Source organism: Elaeis guineensis, chromosome 1, assembly GCF_000442705.2.
Source record: "Elaeis guineensis isolate ETL-2024a chromosome 1, EG11, whole genome shotgun sequence".
Taxonomy (NCBI): Eukaryota; Viridiplantae; Streptophyta; class Magnoliopsida; order Arecales; family Arecaceae; genus Elaeis; species Elaeis guineensis.
This window is the reverse complement of record NC_025993.2, coordinates 179,582,475-179,597,394: the sequence shown is the minus strand read 5'-3', so window position 1 is coordinate 179,597,394 and position 14,920 is coordinate 179,582,475. Positions and strand designations below refer to the sequence as shown.

General features: G+C 42.3%; 1 protein-coding gene and 1 long non-coding RNA gene across 5 annotated transcripts; one reads left to right on the top strand and one right to left on the bottom strand.

Moving 5' to 3' along the window:
* Positions 1-249: 249 nt before the first annotated feature.
* On the top strand, positions 250-10,581 carry LOC105039882 (dual specificity protein phosphatase PHS1). 4 transcript variants are annotated; one of them, XM_010916193.3, is made up of 10 exons: positions 250-652; positions 941-1,107; positions 2,623-2,842; positions 4,021-4,197; positions 4,279-4,439; positions 4,513-5,599; positions 6,126-6,272; positions 6,340-6,567; positions 9,649-9,806; positions 9,925-10,581. In XM_010916193.3, the coding sequence occupies exons 1-10, from the start codon at positions 608-610 to the stop codon at positions 10,292-10,294; spliced, it is 2,760 nt and encodes a 919-aa protein (XP_010914495.1). In that variant the 5' UTR covers positions 250-607; the 3' UTR covers positions 10,295-10,581. The 4 variants fall into 4 exon arrangements, with proteins under 4 accessions (XP_010914495.1, XP_029118782.1, XP_019703594.1 ...); XM_029262949.2 differs by having other exon boundaries at positions 251-652; positions 2,628-2,842; XM_019848035.3 differs by having other exon boundaries at positions 521-652; positions 895-1,107; positions 2,628-2,842.
* On the bottom strand, positions 8,993-10,715 carry LOC140854661 (uncharacterized). The gene is made up of 2 exons (XR_012137799.1): positions 10,579-10,715; positions 8,993-9,410 (listed from the first exon to the last, which is right to left on the bottom strand). It is a non-coding gene; the product is annotated as an uncharacterized lncRNA (long non-coding RNA).
* Positions 10,716-14,920: the final 4,205 nt, after the last annotated feature.

Here is a 14,920-nt window from a genome sequence, read left to right as displayed (position 1 = left end):
TATTGCTTGACCAGTAATTTTTAAATGTATCTCATCCATATTAGATCATACTGGTTCGATCATATGATTCAGATTTTTTTCAAAAAAAAAAAATCATATGATTCAAATTGTATATTTTATATGAAAGAATGATTAATTTTTCTTCACCATTGGATCGCGGCTGCATATATCTTGCAGCATTATTGCTTTTTCAATGATATGTACGAAAAAAGTGAATCTGTTTTCCTTCCATAAGCTTTGTCCTCGATCATATCACAAGCTACTGACCATCATGCTGCATTGCTACTTAAATTTAATCACATACGTTGGTGGATCATTACTCCCATTTTGATCCAGCATTAGTACTGAAACATATACAAAAGCAATAATGGAACTAAGACGTCACATCCCACTGGTTAAATAATCTCTCTCAAATCTCTCCCTCCACCATGGAGCAAATAGCGGACAACTTCGCCAATTCGGGGAAGCCGCTGACCGTTACCTTCCGTAACGGCCTTTTTTTGAATCGACAAAAAAGGGCCTTTTTCTGGCGGAAGAAGAAAAAAAAAAACCCTCCAAGTTGCAACCGAAGGACTCTCTCTCCGTTCTCACGGCTCAGGAAGAACCAATGGAGAAGCTGCCTCCTCCCTCTCTCTCAATCCAAATCTCAGAGGTACTCCTTTTCCTCTCTCTCTCAGTGTTAAAATTTGAGAACAATAGGCCCAGAACCCCAAAGCTCAGAGCCCTGTGGGAGGTCTCCCCATCCCCTTCTGATTGAAATCATACTCTTATCTTTTCGGAAATTGAACATGTAAAAAAGCCCGCATTGTCTTCGAGTGTGAGTTCTTGGGGCCTCTCCTCTAGGGTTTAATCCATGTAAAGGTGTTTTTCCCTTTTATTTTTTTTCTTTTGAAGGAAAAATTCTCTCTTTTGGGGTTTGTAAAGGCGGTCTTGGTTGTAGATGGGGCAAAAAATGGGGCCGGGAGAAGGACAACAGTTTGAGGAAGGTGTCGCCTTGGTGAATGGGCGCAGTGGGAAGTGTCAGACCTTGGGACTTCCCTGTCGGTCCACCAAGCCCAAAGCCATGCCGGTCGAGTCCATGTCCTCATCCTCCCCTCCTCTCTTCTGGTATGTATGCATGTAATGTGGGCCTATATCTGTGAAATTTGTGGAAAAAGGTGTGCTTTTTTTTTTTTTTTTTTTTTTTCTATTTTTCGTTTCATGATCGGTAAAATGCTCTGAATAATGTAATACTATGTGTTACAATTGTCAAGAAAATCTGATTTTTATAGCTTTTTGAATTTTGATTTAGCAGTTGGAGCAATTTTAGGAGTGCTGGCCTAAATAAATGTATGCGATTCGAGATTTATACCTGTTTGTCGCATTTCCTTTTAGTTAACCATTTGATGCAGTTTGTTCATGGTCTGAAAGATGTGTGACAAATGCCACGACCATTTTTGCAATTATACGTGGGATAAGGAATTTTTTTTTTGAACTTTTATATCTCCTTTTACAGTTCTATGGTTGAAAAATTCACAAGTATTTAGGTTGCCTGCTTGAATAGGAAGACTAGAAAAAGAATAGAACTTAAGGTGGTCTGGTACACAACAAAGACCAAAGAAGGCCCCTGTTAGTAGTGGGTAAGGGTACTGGGGAGTAAAAAGAATAGGAGGCTTAAAACTACGAAGACTTGGACGGATGTGGCCCAGAATCATCCATAGAGGCTTGACTTTCACAATTGACGTATCTCCTGTAAGAAACATAAGAAAAGAAAGGGACATGGGAAATGACCTTGTGTAGAAAATTGTGCGTTGCAGTTCAGGATGGCATGCAGAGATGGTAAACCTTGGCAATACTGGTGGCATAGGAGTGGTAGAGTGAGTTAATTCATATATATATATATACACATACATATCCATATACATAGACATACATACATACATGCATATATTAACCTTACAATGTACTGCCTGTTGGCATAACCAAGGTGAAAATTGCCTACTTGCCAATTTGCCTTAGTTAGAATTCACATTGATGTAATTTTTCCCTACAGCTGCCCATTATTATAAGCTAGGAATGTTGGCACTAATTATGGAAGTGCTGGCATTCAATTGATGACTGGTTATAAATACACCAATAATTTTGTGGACCCTTTCAGCTTACTGTTTTGCTCTACGGTCAATCCATTTCGTTGTTGTATTCTTTTGGATTGCTATGCTTTTAGAAAAAAATCTCTTTATGTGAAGAAAAGGCATTTAAAATGCTGATCAAGCCATTAAAAACAAAATCCACAACAGAGATCTATCAAATCATGAGAAAATCTGAAACTCTGTTACCAAAAATACCAAATAGATCTACGGTATGCCAACTATGTATGTATATTGATGTATAAAATGTATGAGAACTGTTATCAATTCAAACCAACCAGACCCAACTAGTCCAGAGAATTGGCATCCTTGCTTGAGATTTTAGACTGCATGAAAGACAAACCAACAATAAGCTGTGATGAATGTGATTGCTCTCTGAGGTTGCAACTAGTGTTTTCGAAGATTATTTTTTACTTAAAAACGTGATGGATACATATTTACTTTTCCAGAAAAAAAAATATGAATGCCTTTTATGTAATAGTCTTCATTTCTGCAGTGCAGGAGGACCAGATTCTGGAGAACCTAATCGTGATTCAGTTAATTTAAAGACTTCTGACCAAGAACCAGAAATAAGTTTGTCTGATAGGCTTAGAAATGCTGCTATGCTGGACATTGAATCAAATGACTTCTCTTGGGATGATCTGTCATCACTGTATCATACTAAACATGCAAGCAATACCGAACATTCTGAAGATGAACTAAATAAAGCTTTAGAGGTTTGTTGTTTCTGGATCTATGATTAGTTTTACGAGGGCATTGTAACAGTCTTTTGGGAAGTTCTTTGTGCAAGATATTGCTGTAATTACATGGTATGGGCTAATTTGTAGTCCAGAACAAAACACCTTAGGTTTTGGTAGTTTGGGCTAATTTCTGATTGTGTATCTGAGCCAGCCCTTCACCTATGATCCTGGAAGTAGGTTTATAATTTTATTCTGACTAGTTAACCAGTTTACTGACTGGTTCTTCATTTTAGAGCCCATGTCGCAAATTTATTTCATTCTGTCCACTTATTTGAGAACTGAAGTCTCTGAATTTAGCATTTATCAATAAATGCATATGAGAGAAATTAGGTACATTTCCATTATGGCAAAATGAAGCTAGCATTTACAAAGTTTCTTGTTTGCATATAGTCATGACAACTTGAAAAGATTGATTGACAAACTATGTTACACATGTTTGGTTTTTAAGTACAACTCCGGTGAAAAATTGAAGCTAAGATAATTATATGACTTAGAGCAAGAAGAATTTTTGAATGTCTGAAGCATGTCCTTTTTTATCTCTCATCTCATGGCTTGCTTGGGAACAAGTTATGTATATATATAGTGAAAAAGGTGCAAATTGACAGTGCAAGCTATAACTAATTTCAGAATTTATCTTGTTGTATTTTAATTTTCTTGTTTTATTGGATGAGAAACCCTGTTCTTACCTGTCTGTAAATGAGAAAACGTGCAGATGGTGGTTCTTGTAAGTTTAATCGAATTGCATGTAATAGATGAAATGGTGGGACCTATTGTGTTGGCACTCCTCCATTGCTTTTCCTTACCAGTTGTTTTTTCTTTTTTAAATGCTTTTGTTTCATTGAGTTTGAACTGTGCTTGATCTATCACTGAGCTAACAAAAAAACTGGTGATGGCAAGCATCATAAATGTGGTCGATTTCATGATATGCAACCTGTTCTTACATAGGAGCAAGATAGTGGGGTCATTATTGTTGTTGGTGGGCTAGAATCTAGAATTCCAGTTAAAACTGTGCCTGTGCTGGATGATTGTCGTTTCTTTTTCCTTCCTTTTAACCTAATGCAGGATTTGCCAGCTTAGTTGTTGTAGATCTTTTGTGTAAAATATAAATTTTAGCTGGTGCTTCTTTTTTCCTTTGTGCATTTGGCTTGGTACAGGTGACTGTAAATTCTGGGGGAGTTATCTTCTATGTGCTGTTTAGCACTCCCAGAAATGATGATCTTACACCAAAGGAAGCAGCAGGAGTTATTAAAATTGCATCTTCAAGGATGGCCACACAATCAGAACGCTTAGGTTATGAATTTGCAAAATGGCTTGGGGTGCGGACACCTCAGGTTACTCTTTACTCCCCTTTTATTGGTTTTCTCTCTATTCTGGAAAATCGCAACTTTTCTTAGACCACTGGCTATATGCAGGGCAGAGTTATTCATAATTCTAGTTCAGAATGGCAAAAGATTAAGGATGCTGCAGAAAAGGCACGACTCATGGCAGTCACCAGTGAAGATGAAGTGGGAGAGATGACATGTTCAGAGTTGTTGGAAGCTCTTGAATTGAACCGATGCCTTTTCATAATGAAGTACGGACACCACCTGATCTTGTAGTTACCACTTCTCTGAATTAAACTTCTCATGTTGTCTTCCTTGTGACAGTTATATTCATGGCTCGCCACTGTTAGAAAACCCAGAGGCATTTGATACGCGGGAGGCTGCTGAAAATACTGCTGCAGCCCTTGGGAGGGTCCTGATGCTGGACCTTATACTAAGGAATGAGGATAGACTCCCTTGTCGCCAGCTTGGGTGGCGTGGTAATTATGCAAATATTTTATTTGCCGATAAAGTGGTCTCTGCAAACATGGATGCATTGGAGGAAGCTTATGATTCTACCATAAGACGATACAAACCACAGATTATGAGAAGTCTTCAGAAAGAGAGGAGGGCAATTTCAGTAAATGGCAGATTAGGTTCCCATAACCCTGAACTTATGTCTGAGAGCTCTGATGCTTCCAATGAGATCAGTCGCAGATCCACAAAGAAGCAAGCAACGGATGAAGCAAAAAGAAGTGATTTTTATATTGTGGCCATTGACTCAGGGGTTCCTCGCAGGCCTCCAGCAGGAAAACGGGCAAAAGATCAAGAAAATTATCCAAAGGTGGTTGAGCTTGTACTCAACAACTGGGAGTACTCTTCTAACCTGTTGTATGAAGTATCTCTGGGAAAACTGGGGTTTCCTGGACCAGAAGAGGCTGATGTGCCAACTGATTCTGGTTCTTGGCTGTCTGATTCTGATATGGTAGAAGTTGTTAATGCCTTTCGAGGAGGATTTCGGGCAGCTCTTAGAGATCTGCAGGGCTTCCATATATTTCTTCTCACACTTTACCAAAAATTGGATGGCCTCTTACGAATTCTTCTGTCAATTATTAATAAATGCTTTGCTGAGTCTGACAAGGATGATTCTGGAGTTCTAGACTCACCATCACATTCTTCAAGGTGTAGTTTTAGTTCTCCTTTTCTTGCATATAAGGAACGAGGTGGGACTGAGACACATGCAGATTCAAGTGATTCTGAGATGCAGAAATGTCCGCTTAAGTCCTCACCTGCAGGACCTCGAGAATGCTCTGACACAACTTCTCCAGTCTCTCGCGATAACTGGAATGGGAAGTATTTTAAAGGATGTGGAGAACCTCCCCGTAGTTTACGCTTGACAATGAAGCTCCGTGACTTTAACAAGTGTCCCAAGGTTAGAAATCTTTGAGCAGAGCATGGGACTGTTTTCCCTTTACCCCTCCCTATATAGTGGAGGAAAGCTTAAAGTCATAATACAGTTTCAGAAGATTTTATCTGAATATTTGACCAGATTCAAGAACTTTAAGATTATATTGATTAGCTTTAGGTGACTTTTTAAATTTTATTATTTTATCTTTTAATGGACATCAAATATCTGCTGCAAATATTTTGTTGCTATTTGAAATTTGAACTGTTTAGGCCATTGTAAGATGGTTAATTGCATGAGCAATATAAATGCGAGTGTTTGAGAATTTTAACATTTGATGGTAGTAAATCCTTTTGTTTACTTATATAAAATGTTATGCATTATTTCTTTTCCTTGTTGAAAATTCTTTGATAGACATTATTTGGCTTTTACAACAACACTTCTGCAGTTTTGGCACTTCCATTACTTTTATGCTTTCAGCCTTCCACCGCATTTTGGGATTGCCAACATATTCTTTCCGTCAGTTTTTACTGGTACAATATGCTGGTCATAGGTAGATGCCGAGCTGAACAAGGAGCTGGAACAGTGGAATGAAATGCTTCGAACAGATGTTGTGAAATTGTGCCAGGAGAACAACTTTAATACAGGCTTTTTTGAGGGGAATGATAATAACATCACCGTTGATGCTTATGAGTTGAAGGTGATCCCCAACTTCTTTTATGGCCAGTTATGAACAGAGACTCAATTTAGTTGTGACTCTTTCTCAGGTCAGACTTGAACATATACTGGAGAGGATAGCATTGATCTCAGATGCTGCAAGTACAGAACGGCCCTCTCCTATCACAGATTACCTGTTCATTGGTGGAGCTCTAGCTGCAAGGTCCATGTACACTCTTCAGCACTTGGGTGTGTCACATATACTCTGCTTGTGTACCAATGAAATTGGACAATCAGACTCCCAGTATCCTGACCATTTTGAGTACAGAAACTTCTCGGTACATATTGTTCCCTTGCATTTTATTTTAGAAGAAAGCACTGTTCCTTCTTTTTTCAATATCTTAGACAGTGTTAAAGTGAATTCTGAATAAGGGACTATTGGGGATAAATGGCAGTTTGACTCTAACCGGGAGAAGATTTTGATCTGTATGTCGCAACTCAATTCAACCAAAAAGCTTAAACCATTAAGTTTTAGGCCTGTTCATCTAAAATTAATCCTTTTACCTCCCACTAATTATTCCATATGAAACTGGACCTCATGTATGTTCTTTAGTATTTTCCTCTACATGTTAGCCAATTAACTCCCATCCAATCCACTATTCTCCAATTAAGCTCCATTCCCAATTGCTTTTTTTAGTGCCTCATGGTACCACTCCAACCTAAGAGCTCACTGTCCATTAACTGTACTTCACCACAATGAATTACCACTTAAGTCCCAGAGTTACCTGCTTTCCAGGAGCCATATTTCACCATACTCCCACAAGAGTTCACTCTTCCAAGAACCATGCTCGAGTTCATGCTCAAATCCTGCACCATGCTTCATTGAGTTCACTCCACTCATGACTCAACTTTACCATCCTGCATGCTACCACTCCGTGCCTCGTTAATCTTTTGATTGCCACATGTTAACACTTCAACCTAAGAGCCCATTCTCTGTTAGTCAGGCTTCATCAGCAGTGTGTTCCTGCTCAAGCCCGAGTCACTTGCTCTTTAAGAGCCATGTTATAAGAATCTGCTCTTTCAGGCACCACGTCCAAGCTGATGCTTAAAACCTATACCATGCTCCATTAAGTCCACTTGCTGCACCTACTTGGCACATTACAGCCACAATGACTTGGCTCTACCAACCTGCATGCTGCCATCCTTCACAACAGCTACCGATTGTGGCACTTCTAGAGTTGTCTTGGATTGTTAGCCATCAACTCCGATACCACATGTTGATGAGAAACAGGGAGTTTGATTCCTACTGGGAGAAGGATTTGATATACATGTCGGAACCCAATTCAACTTAAAAGCTTCAGCCATTGAGTTCTGGGTCCAATCATCTATATCCATCCTTCTAATTCCCACTAATTAATCCATGTGATACTATATCTCACATATGATCCTTTGTAGGAACATATGATTGTACTTCTATTATTTGGGAATTATCACACTAATCTTATGGTAACAAGATTTTATATCTTCTAAAACAAGAAGAGTAAAATGCTTTGGGCACCCATTATTGCACGTTTTTCTTGGGCCCATGTACTGCTAATTTTACAATTGAACATTCAACTGCCCCTTGTGTATCACAATATTTTCCTTGAGTTATGCCAATCACCTCCTTCCACATGGAAGGACACGTTTTCATGTGAACAAAATGAGTGCCTCCTAGTATTACTCTTTTATCACAAGCCTTCATACAATAGAAACAGTAGGTTGGTGTTTTTTTTGATTCTATAACTTCTAATCTCCATGTTATGTCTCGGTGAATTTTGATCGGATTTCTCCATGGTTCCAGGAACTTAAACTACCACTTATAAGATAGATCTCTCTGTGAGCGAATGATCTTTCAAAGTTTTGTGGTAGCCCTTTTCTTGCCTAATTTTTTCTTTTGCCAGAATTTTGTTATTAATTTTAAATGTATCGTAAAAATTTGCTCAACCCTTCAATGGGACCTTCTCAGATTTGGAATTTGAATGGAGCTTCATAGTTGACTCCATTTTTCTGGGAAGGCTTGGAAGATGTTGATGATAGTTGTTACATTCTATAGAAAAGAATCATTGTACTTGTGTCAATGAAGTTTTTCTCTTCCATAAATATAATGTAATATTTTTTTCTCTTTGAGAATAGTAAATAACTAAATAGTGTACAGTAACATTTTGGGATTATTGATGTCATTTGGTCAGAAATGGACCAGAGTGCTGTATCAGTATTATTTTGCTATTATAAGCATAAACATGCATGGAATATTTCATAAATACCACTTTTATTTCATTACAAATACAGTAGACTTCCCTTATCAGCCATGGTATGGTCATTGATTTGATAGGATTGATTACTTGCTGTTTGTTTCATTATCGTGTCATGCTTTCATATATTAGCATTCTTATCTATAAAAGGAAAAGAAAGGGAAGTTACCATGAGATGGTTGCTAAACTCTACTAAATTGCTTTATAATGTACTATGTACTGTTTTTGTTGTTAATAATGATGAATTACTCTGATATGTTGGTTTATGCTGAAAATTGAGGTAATTTAGCTTTAGAGTTTAGACAGATTCACGGTTGCCATCATATGAAATAGGTGCCCCAATACCTTTTCTTGATTTTAAATTTAAATTGTTTTTGTGGAATGCTGGCCATTTCATTAGTTAAATTTTTTTTTTCAAGAAAAAGAAGAACAATTTCCACCATGCAATTGTGCTAGTTTTGTAGGCTGATTGTTTTCCTTCTTGTGGCTTGCATATGTGTGAGCCCATGTCACTGAGGTTGAAATTTTACTTAATTTATACCACTCCAAACACCCATCTCTTCCCTAGGCCATTAATTTTCTAACATCCACCTACCTCATTTATGACTGCATTTTTATGAGGTCTCTCAACATTTTGGACGACAAGGCACCATCTTCTGCATTATTCTAGACCCGGCCAGTGTGGACTCGCTGTGTATAAGCTTGTGAAGCTGCAAGAAGCCCTTTGCTATGTTCTTTCAAACTTGTGTTTCAGAAGCTCTCTTTTTCAAGTTTGTCCTCCATTGTTCTTCTACAAATGGTCAAAGATCTTGGGCTAGTGTAAGCCTTACGTTCAACTACTTTGAGAAGGGGGATTCTTGGCTTGCAGGATCTGCCTTTCTCCATGTCTGCAAATAAAAAGAGACTAGTATGGACTTTGTCAGTATATCCAAAACATGTTGATTGATTTCACATTATAATTTTAAGAGAATTATCTTCGATGGATGCCTAGTAAACAGTCATGAGTATCTTTGATGAATTTTGTAGTATGCGGTCATGTGTAATCAGAAAACTTTGTTGGTTATATGCAAATCCCATGCCATTTCATTGTTTGCTACTGATAACAATTTAGCGGCATGTCTGCAGATAAGTGACAATGATGATGAGGACATAAGTGATATCTTTGAAGATGCTTCTGACTTTATTGATTATGTTGAGCACTTGGGTGGAAAGGTATTGGTCCATTGTTTTGAGGGAAGAAGTCGAAGTGCAACAGTGGTGCTCGCTTACTTAATGCTAAGAAAGTAAGAATGACCAAGATAATCTTTCACTTAATGATAAAATATAAGCATTTAGTCGGGTTCTTTCTCTCAAAGAAACATTTGGTTAGGTTTGATTCTTAGATGCCATTATCATCTCCAGGAAGCTCACTCTCTTAGAAGCATGGAACAAGCTAAAGAAGGTGCACCGCCGAGCCCAGCCAAATGACGGCTTTGCTAAAACCCTCTTGGATCTTGACACGAGGCTACATGGGAAAGCTTCTATGGAATGGCAGCAGAAGAAACCAATGATGAAGGTATGCCCCATGTGCGGGAAGAATGCAGGCCTGAGCAGCAGTTCGCTCAAGCTCCATTTACAGAAGTCTCACAGAAAGATATCCTCAGGCAGTGTCGACAGTGCGATGACCCTAGAGATTCAGAAGGCTCTGGAGGCGCTTAAAATCAGCCGCGGTGGCAGCATTAGCCCGACTCAGAAGCAGTGCCGGTTGTTCGTAGATGGGTTTTCTCATTAATATTTGTTGAATGGGGATTGTAGTGCAAGAAGACAGAATCCCAGTTTTCCTAAATCAGCAAATTCAGTTTTTCAGGTACTTAAACAGCTTATGGTGGATGAGTAGTCATCTATCTAATTGTCAGGTCTTACAGCAAAGATGGACACCTGAAAGTTACTATTTGTAAACAATAATAAGCCTTCCATGTAAAGGATATGAATACTCCTGGTGGGTGAGTAGGTTACAACATTGTACCATCTTTTGTGATGTAATAATGAGGTAGAGTAGAAATTGATGAATCTTACCAAGTAGGTTGCATGATGATGTTGATTGTTTATGGTGAAAAATGTGGCCCGTCTGATTGGGCTTTTGCTGGCTGACCCTTGCACATCCTCTTGTGGTTGATCATGGTTTAAACTGGTTATGGAATCATCCCTGTAGAATGTCCTGATTCTTTTACCCACCTCCAAAATGAGGACAGAAATTTGCTGAGTTGTCGATCAAAGACCTGCCTGGTTCTAAGATAAGAGACTAAAAGAACCCATGTGGTGCAAATACCTTCTAAAATCTTCTTACCTTTTTAATGCAAAAGGCTAGCTTTATACAGCAGTAACTGCTCTCTTTTGTCAGTTGCCTCTAAATAACTTCTTTGTTCTAAATAACTTTTATTGGTGAGTTAAATCCAGTAATGAATTAACCATGTATTGTTTCTTGTATGGATGACAAGTGACCTATCATGATCTTTCCAAGTGTCATGCATAAGAATTAATTAGATCTTGATCAATATAATGTTCTTGATTATTTATTATAGTCGGTTGATATGGGTAAACCTTGGATGTAAAAACTTGGACTAGCATGTGCTGACGAAGCATAGAGTACGAAGATTGTAAGCATGCAACTTTCTCCAACGCAAATAATGTTGGAACCCGAGATGGGTGTGATATTATGGTCATTTTAATGGTCGGACAAGCTTCGAGCTATTGTTATGCAATGTGGAAATTTAAATGATTGGCCACTATTTAATTGTCATTTCCATCATAGTGTCCTACATATAGCAAGATCGATGGACATGCAATATCTGACATTTTCATTATTCATTTAAAAAAAATATTTTAAAATTTGAAATTAGAATATAGTTATTCAGTGCACATTGGCATTTGGCTTGAGCAAAAGTGCCATCATTCTTTCATTGTCGTCCATTTTCAAAATTAAAAATCATTGTAGCAGTCAGTATATTATTGACAAAAGAAAAGGACTGAAATTAGCATATAATGGCCATTGTTTCTACTCTTGACAGTTAATAACAGTTCAGCGTAGATCCATTATTTGAGGACCAACTCTCATGACTGGTGCTCCTCCGCTTTTCACGCACTCCTCCCATCCACCGTTATTCCCTCCTCACCACACCATTTTTTGTGGTTAAGAAACTCGAAAACCAGAGCAAATCAAACTTGATCTCTCTCGTTCAAAACTGATGCATTCGACCAGCTCGACGAGTCAAGGGTGGTGAACTGGTGATGGACAAGGATGCATTCGGGGACGTGAACTTGTGGGTGATGGCGGCCAAGACGGACGGCCAGGTGTGTGACGAGAGGTGCAACAATGTGTTGTCGGACATGAAGGTGCAGCTTGATGCTGCGAATGCGTCCTTCAGCAAACCGTGCATCATCGTTCTTAACACGACCACCCTCCCGACCACAAGTAATTAGGACAATATTATCTCCTTTTTGAGGGTAAGGACAATAGTATCTGTTGGGGAATATCCTCGCTCATGCCGACTCATCATCGGGCCTACATGTTCAACGTCCGACCGATCGAAGAGTGCCGTTACCGACCGACCGACGGGAGCCATTACCGACAGACAAGTACCGTTACCGACCGATCGGCGGCTATCGACCGACCGAGGATACGTCGGTCGGACAGACCTTTTCCGCTCTCCCAACCGACTGCACCATGAAGTCCGATGCCCGACTCCTGCAACGTGCCCGACTGACTGTCGGAGGGGCCCAAATCTTCACCCGACGCCCCTCAGCTGGCCGTCGACCTACGGTCGGTCGGCTCCTCCAATCGCCGTACTACTGCCAGAGACTGTCAGTCCTGACAACGGCATGCGGCACTGCCGCCTAGGGGCATTATCCCATCTAAGACATGGTCAACCCTAGCGATTTGACAGCCCCACGGCGATTTGACATCTTTACGGTGACTCTGACAATCTTCAGTGAGTTGACAATTCTTCAATTGTCCGCGTCATTAATGACGGCGCCACACCATGCTCCACTATATATATCGGGGAAGGCAACAGTGCTAGGGGTCGGCTCGAGAACTCTTGGGCTTGCTCTCTCTCTCTCTCTTTCCCTCTCTCGTTGAGCTCTCTGTTTTCATTTCACTGTTGCCTAGTCTCCTCTCTGACTTGACCATCGGAGGGTCCCCGCCGGAGCCGCCTCCGGTCAGCGTGGACTTTCTTTGCAGGCGCTCGTTCCCGGCGACCAGGCGACGAGGGGATTGGCCACAACAGAGTGGCGCGCCAGGTAGGGGCCGGTTAGCAACGCTCACAGTGACGAGTTAGTGCTTCATTGACAGCACGAGGGACAATAACCCCCACAGAATTCAAGATGACAAAGACAAGAGCTCAGCGTTCGAGGGTCACCGGATCGGCGAGGCGCTCTTCCCGTCGGGAAGAGGCCTCTCCTCCACCCTCCGCGGCGGAACCTAGCTCTCCGCACCCTGCGGTGACCACGGAGGCGCAGATCGCGGCGATCGTGCGGCAGATGACCATGCTGACGGACGCGGTTAAAAGCCTTCAGCAACAACCGGTCCGGCCGCAGCCATCACCGGTTGGGCAACCGGCGACACGTCCGATGCCCTCTAGGAGTAGCCGCCGATGCCCGCATCGGTCTCCGTCGTCTCCGCAGGAGCACCAACCACAGCGCTCCTACCGAGAGGAGGAGGGGCGGCCGCGATGCGACGCCCATCGGTCCCGACGGCATTCTCCCTCCCAGCTAGAACGAGCGAGGAAGGAGAAGCGGCCGTGGACGCCGTCCGCCTCTCTCTCGGACTCTTCTGGAGACTCCACTCCTGGGGTCTCCCAGCACCGACAGACCGACGACTACGAACGCAGGTTCGAGGAAATCGACCGTCGGCTTGCCCAACTGCAGGTGGACGGGCAGAAGTCTTCAAATGACGTCGACTTCCAGACCGCCCAACCTCTCTCCCGACTCATCCTCGACGAACCGATCCCCAGTCGTTCAAGATGCCGCACGTGGAGCCCTACGACGGCTCCACCGATCCGATCGACCACCTGGAGAGCTACAAAGCTCTCATGACGATTCAAGGGGCAACCGATGCTCTCCTTTGCATCGGCTTCCCCGCTACGCTCCGCAAAACTGCCAGGGCCTGGTACTCCAGTCTTCGATCGAAAAGTATCTACTCCTTCGGACAGTTCGAGCACTCCTTTGTGGCCCACTTCAGCACCAGCCGAAAGCCACCGCGAACGTCGGACAGCCTTTTCTTCCTCAAACAAGGAGAAAACGAGACGCTTCAACACTTCGTGACGCAATTCAACGCGGCCACGCTTGAGGTACGGGACCTCAACGGAGACATGGCCATCTCGGCCATGAAATGGGGGCTAAGGGCATCCCGATTCACTTACTCTCTGGACAAGACCCTCCCCCGGACGTACGCCGAACTATTGGAGCGCGCGTACAAGTACATGCGCACGGACGAAGGAGCCTCCGACCGACGCTTGACCGAGTTCAAGGGCCCAAAGGAGAAACGAAGAAAGGGTCGGGACCCCGCCGAACCTAGCAGGCCCCCGACCGACGGTCGGGTCTCACCCCCGCGACGGAATCAGAGGTTGCCCCGACGGCAGATTCCAAGGCCGACACATCCCAGGTATGACTCCTACACTCCTCTCTCTGCTCCTCGTGCGCAGATTTTGATGGAGATTGAGAGGGAAGAGTACCTGCGACGGCCTCCACCTCTGAAGGCAAAAGGCCTCGACCGACGGAAGTACTGTCGATTCCACCGGGGCCACGGCCACAATACCGAACAATGCATCCAACTTAAGGATGAGATCGAAGCTCTCATCCGCCGAGGGTATCTCGATAAATTTCAGAGGAACCCGCCGACTCAACCAGTTGCCGACCAATGACCCCAGCCGACTGAAGAAGCGACGACCAATCAGCCAACGGCCGGGGTCATCAATATGATTTCCAAGCGACTGGACCCGGGGACGTCTGCTGGAGGGGAGCCGACGAAGAAGCTACGCCCGGACAACGTGATTACTTTTACGGAAGAAGATGTTTGGGGCATCCAAACTCCCCACGACGACGCTGTTGTTATCTCGACAATAATAGCAAACTATGATGTAAAAAGAATCTTTGTAGATAATGGAAGTTCGACGAACGTTTTATTTTATTCGACCTTCTCCCGGATGCGACTGTCGATAGACCGACTCAAGAATGTCTCTACGCCCTTGATAGGCTTCGCTGGAGACGCTGTCACGACGGAAGGAGAAGTCACTTTGCCCGTGACGGTCGGCACCGAACCACGACAAAGCACGGTCCACTTGACTTTTGCGGTCGTCCAAGTGTCTTCGGCCTATAACGCCATACTTGGAAGGCCCGGACTAAACGCCCTTAAGGCGAT